Source organism: Salvia splendens, chromosome 11 (genome assembly GCF_004379255.2).
Source record: "Salvia splendens isolate huo1 chromosome 11, SspV2, whole genome shotgun sequence".
Classification (NCBI taxonomy): domain Eukaryota; kingdom Viridiplantae; phylum Streptophyta; class Magnoliopsida; order Lamiales; family Lamiaceae; genus Salvia; species Salvia splendens.
Genome location: NC_056042.1, coordinates 3,432,222 through 3,438,122, shown reverse-complemented (window position 1 = coordinate 3,438,122; position 5,901 = coordinate 3,432,222). Strand labels below are relative to the sequence as shown.

At 46.0% G+C, this 5,901-nt stretch overlaps 1 protein-coding gene across 1 annotated transcript; it reads left to right on the top strand.

Moving 5' to 3' along the window:
- Positions 1–4,987: 4,987 nt before the first annotated feature.
- Positions 4,988–5,647, top strand: LOC121754150 (auxin-responsive protein SAUR71-like). Its single transcript, XM_042149498.1, has one exon. The coding sequence runs from the start codon at positions 5,082–5,084 to the stop codon at positions 5,439–5,441; it is 360 nt and encodes a 119-aa protein (XP_042005432.1). The 5' UTR covers positions 4,988–5,081; the 3' UTR covers positions 5,442–5,647.
- The last annotated feature ends 254 nt before the right edge of the window (positions 5,648–5,901 follow it).

The window sequence follows — 5,901 nt, the reverse complement described above, 5'->3', positions numbered from 1 at the left end:
AATGTCTGCAGATTGCGCTTAAAAGTGCCGAGCAATCAGTTCGGCACCATCAAGCATAGCAATCACAGCAACCGGAGTCAGAGGCAAGCGAGATGACCGAAGTCACTTCAGAGCCGAACTCAATGACCGTCCGGTTATACGAAGATGATCCATCCAGAACGGTCAAGATCGGCTTCGCAGGAACACCTCTACTCCGAGAAAAGACCATTCAGCTCCTCAAGGAGTACAAAGATGTCTTTGCATGGTCTTCTTTGGACATGACCGGAGTGCCCCCCGAGGTAATCACTCATCGATTAAATATTGATCCTTCAATCCGGCCAGTAAAACAGAAGCAAAGACTCTTTGCGGCAGAAAGAAGCCAAGTCATCCATGACGAAGTCCGCCAATTACTAAAAGCGGATGTACTATTCGAGGTGAAATATCCTTCTTGGGTGGCCAATCCTGTGATGATCAAGAAAAAAGGAGGAGGATGGCGGATGTGCATAGATTTTACCGATCTAAACAGGCACTGTCCTAAAGATTGCTATCCCCTTCCGAATATAGATAAAAAAGTAGAAGCTTTGATCGGCTTCGAAATTTTCTGTTTTCTTGATTTATACAAAGGATATCACCAAGTGTTGATGGATGAGAGTGACGCTCCGAAAACAGCTTTCATTACCGATTTCGGCATTTTCGCTTATAAAAAGATGCCATTCGGTTTAAAGAATGCCGGAGCCACTTATCAAAGGATGGTAGACAAGCTTTTTCGGCACCTAATCGGAAAACAGGTTGAAGTGTATGTCGACGACATAGTTGTCAAAAGCAAAAGCACTTCGGAGTACGAAGACAACCTCAAATCCACTCTCGACGTGCTCCAAAAAGCCAACCTCAAACTCAACCCCCAAAAATGTACCTTTTTGGTAGATTCGGGAAAATTTCTGGGTTGTTGGGTTTCAAAGGACGGACTCAAGGCAAACCCTTCAAAAGTTCAAGTTATTCAGAACATGGCGATGCCGAAGTCCATACACGATGTGCAAAGACTAACTGGATGTCTAGCCGCATTGAATAGATTCCTTTCCCAAGCAGCCGAAAAGCAACTGCCGTTCTTCAAAGTGTTAAAAAAGGCACCAAAGTTTGAGTGGGGAGCCGAGCAGAAAAAGGCTTTTGACGAGCTCAAAAGTTATTTAGCCGAGCTTCCAATTCTCTCTGCTCCAACAGATGCCGAAGTGATTTTCTTATACTTAGCGGCATCCGATCAAACCATTAGTGCGGTGCTTGTACGAGAAGAAGGCCTAAAGCAGTTTCCCATCTACTTTACAAGCCGAGCATTAAGAGGTCCAGAAACAAGGTATCAACCTCTAGAAAAAATTGCTCTGGCATTAGTAAATGCAGCAAGGAGACTGCGGCCATACTTCTATGCTCACAAGGTATGCGTCTTAACCGATCTGCCTCTTCGGCAAGTTTTGACCAAGCCAGAAGCATCAGGCAGAATCGCCAAATGGGCCATAGAGCTGGGAGAACACTCAATCGAGTACCTACCTCGAAAAGCCATCAAGGGACAAGCCTTGGCAGATTTTCTTGCAGAGGCCAAGTTCGATCAAGCAATCCCTGTCATTGCCGAACAGAAAAATTCTGCCAATGCCGAACTAGCACAGCCCTTGGAATCCGAAGAAGAGCCGCCGGACTGCTGGAGCGGATTCGTAGATGGAGCTTCGAATAAAACGGGAAGTGGAGCTGGTATTCTGCTTATTGCTCCCGATGGACACGAGGTAACCTATTCACTTCGGTTCTCATTCCCAACCACTAATAACGAAGCCGAATACGAAGCCCTCCTTGCCGGACTCCAGCTAGCGCAAAGTCTATGTATCAAGTCTCTCAAAATCCATTGTGATTCACAAATCATAGTGAATCACATGCTGGGTACAAGTGAAGCCCGTGATGAGAGGATGAGGAAATATTTAGACAAAGCGCAAAGCATTAGCCGAAGTTTCTCTTATTTTCGGATAGTCCGCATTCCCAGAGCAGGAAACAGCCGAGCAGATACTTTAAGTAAGTTAGCCGCATGTCCAAGCTCAAAGGTGGAGGAATTGATGCATCGAAGCATTGATGAAGCTGAGGTACATTCAATAACCAGCCCGCCGAACTGGATGACGCCGATCTTACAATATCTAGATCAAGGACAATTGCCCGAGGATAAGAGAGAAGCTCGGAAGATCACGTGCCGAGCACTTCGGTACGAACTTCATGAAGGAGTCCTCTTCAGAAAGTCTTACCTCCAGCCGTTATTGCGGTGCGTAGGACCAGAAGAGACGGACTACATCCTCAGAGAAGTTCATGAAGGATCGTGCGGTAGCCACATCGGAGCTAGAGCTTTAGCTAAAAAAGTTCTAAGATGGGGATATTATTGGCCAACCTTGGTACAAGAAGCAGTGCAGCTCGTCAAGACATGCCCGAAGTGCCAAATCCATGCAAATATCCCAAGGATGCCGCAGACCAATCTATCCACTATGCAAAGCCCTTGGCCTTTTATGCAATGGGGTATAGACATAGTAGGACCACTACCACAAGCTCCTCGGCAAATGAAATTCCTTATCGTTGCCGTGGACTACTTTACGAAGTGGGTGGAAGCTGAACCATTAGCTACGATAACGAGCTCGAAGGCATTGGATTTCGTCTGGAAGAACATAGTGTGCCGATTCGGCATACCCCACATCCTCATCTCGGATAACGGGACTCAGTTCACCGACAAGACGTTCAAGAATTGGTGCCAAGAGCTGAATATTCAACAACGGTTCACTTCGGTCTCTCATCCACAAGCAAACGGACAAACGGAGGTAACAAATCGTATCCTGGTGAAAGGGTTAAAAGCTCGGTTAGAACAAGCCAAAGGACAATGGGTAGAAAATCTCCCTCAAGTCCTATGGTCCTACCGAACTACACCCACAACCTCCAACGGTGAAACTCCGTACAGTCTGGTGTACGGCACTGAAGCCGTAATTCCGGTGGAGATCGGCGTACCCAGTCCCCGGACTCTAAATTTCTCCTCAGAAATAAACGACGACGGACTGAGAGCCGAGCTAGATCTTGCCGAAGAAAGAAGAGAATTGGCATGCATAAAAGCAGCCAAGTACAAGGAGCAAGTAGCCCGGTATTACAACCAAAGGGTGAAGAAGCTGCAATTTCAAGTGGGAGATCTCGTCTTGAGAAACAACGAAGTAAGCCGAGCAGAAAAGCTGGGCAAGCTCGAACCCACATGGGAAGGTCCGTATCGGGTGTCAGAAGTCCTCGGCAAAGGGTCTTACAAATTGGCTCACATGTCAGGAGAACAGGTACCCCGATCATGGCACATTTCCAACCTCAAAAAGTTCCATTTGTAAGAGACAGTCCGGTCAGTCAGTCTTGAGTCCTGTTCGGTCAATGTGCTTTATTTGGTTTGCTTGGTCTTTATTTGTCTCTGTGCGTTTTGTCTGTCTATGTGCGTGTCGTCTCTTACAAATGTTACTGAGGTATCTTGTTCTTCGAAGGCTGATCCCCTTTTTAGAACATATATAAGCTAAACGATTGTGAGTCCAAGCTTCTACAGAAGATACAAGACCACAATTCAGCTTCAACAAGCAGTTCGTCTGAAACGAGCTGCAATAAGCTAAACGATTGTGAGTCAAAGCTTCTACAGAAGATACAAGACCACAATTCAGCTTAAACAAGCAGTTCGTCTGAAACGAGCTGCAACAAGCCAACGATTGTGAGTCCAAGCTTCTAAAGAGGATACAAGACCACAATTCAGCTTAAGAATCAAGCATTTCGTCTGAAACGAACTGCAACGAAAGTCCGATTCTCGCGATAAAACTTGCCTGAATTAGGACAAGGGAAAGTCCGATCCCCAAATTAGGACAACGGAAAGTCCGATCCGAGCGATAAAACTCGCCAAATTAGGACACAAGCTTAGTCCGGTCAAAGATGTTTATTTCATCAGACCAAAGACGAGTCCGGTCGAAGAAGAGTTCACTTCATAAGACCGAGGACAAACATCAACTTACCCCGTACCTTTATTCAGAATGCCGAACTAATTCACTTCGCTTTCCGGGGGGGGTAGTGATGGAGTACGTACTAAACAAGCCCATCAGCCTAAAGCCCAAGAAAGAGTATCAGTTCGGCATGACTAAAGAGTTCAGTTCGGCACAACCAAAGAGTTCGGCCCCAGCCTACAGCTCGGTAAAAGCCAACCAATCAAACTCTGCTCTCAGATCGGCAAAAGCTACTCGGCAATAATTCAGCAGTTCGGTCTCAGTATTTGACCGAACTGGGAGATAGCGGACTCATGCATGACCTCCACGACATAGTTACTGATGATGTAAGCCACTGCCTAGTTAGTGGCCACGCAGGATCTCATGACCTCCACGACATCCACGACATAATTACTGATGATGTAAGCCACTGCCTAGTTAGAGGCCATGCAGGATCTCATGACCTCCATGACCTCCACGACTTAGGGTGGTGATGCAAGCCACAATCTCAGTTCAATATATAAATAGAACTTAGATCTGACAGAAAGACACTCTCTCTTTCGTTCTCTAGAGACAGAATAGACTATATAGCAAGTGTGTATTGTAAGCTGTAATCCCAGATCAAGCAATACAACTCTGCCCTCTTTTCTTCCTGTGGACGTAGATTTACTTCAGTAAATCGAACCACGTAAATTCATTGTGTCGTGATCTTTATTCTCTACCAGCATTTACAAACATCAGAAATTCGCGGCTTCATCAGTATCCCCACTCCGTGACAATTGCTATCCCCACTCCAGAAAAACATATGTGGGTTCTTTACCAGATTTATTTAATTAAATTAAATTAAATAAATGAAACCCCACTCTAATGAAATTAGTTAAATAGGTAAGTAAATAAATAAAATAAATAGAGAGTCTCTCAGCAAACAATAATTGTACCTGCCAAGTACGCATATCTGTACCTCTCAATAACCTTTCTGTGTTCAACATTATTTATACCCCTCCCTTCACCCCCTCTCTCTCCCCTCACCCACCCTCACTTTCTCTCACTAAAACCGCTCTTTCCATTTCCACCATTTCCCCCCAATTTCCGAGATCCATGAAGAAGCTCATGAGGAGATTATCCAGAGTCGGCGACTCTTCACAGTACTGCCTCCTCAGATCTCAATCGCGCCGCCGCGCCTCCGCCTCCTCGCTGCGGAAGGGCGGCGTTCCGGAGGGGCACCTCCCGGTCTACGTCGGCGAGGAGATGGAGCGGTTCGTGGTGAGCGCCGAGCTGCTCAACCACCCGATCTTCGTCACTTTGCTCAACCGATCGGCGCAGGAGTACGGATACGAGCAGAAAGGCGTCCTGCGCATCCCCTGTCACGTCCTCATCTTCGAGCGCGTGCTCGAGGCGCTCCGCGTCGGAGTCGCCGACGCGCAGGATCTGCTCAATTCGCTCACGGATCAGTTGTAGCAACCGATGAATTTAATTATACTAGATCGCCGGGAATTTTTCATCGTTTTTCTCTCCGGCTTCTCGATGTATATACTTTGTTGTGAACAGAGTTGAGAGGCGGAGAGGCTAGGGTTTTTTTTGTTGTTGTTGAAGGTGTTTTTTTTGTGCCTGATGATGTAGAAAGTTACGACAGCGGAAACAGAAATTAAACGTATTTTTCTTCAGCTCTGATGTGTGAATTCGTGTTTTGAGTTTTGAATTTTATCTCGAAAATTTTGAAATCGGCGAAAGAGGAGTGAGGAAGAAGGCGAAAGAGGAATGTAGCGTATAATAATACATGTGAATGTATGTATGTATGTATGTATGTATATACGATAAAGGTACAAAATACAACGAGGAAAACGGAAAGTAACGGTGACTGAATTTTGGAGAAGAGCGCCGCCGCGTGGCTAGCGGTGGCGCTTTGCTGTTTCCGATA

Bases quoted from the DNA above. Each gene is read 5' to 3' on its own strand.
- LOC121754150 (XM_042149498.1), top strand. From the start codon at position 5,082: ATGAAGAAGCTCATGAGGAGATTATCCAGAGTCGGCGACTCTTCACAG.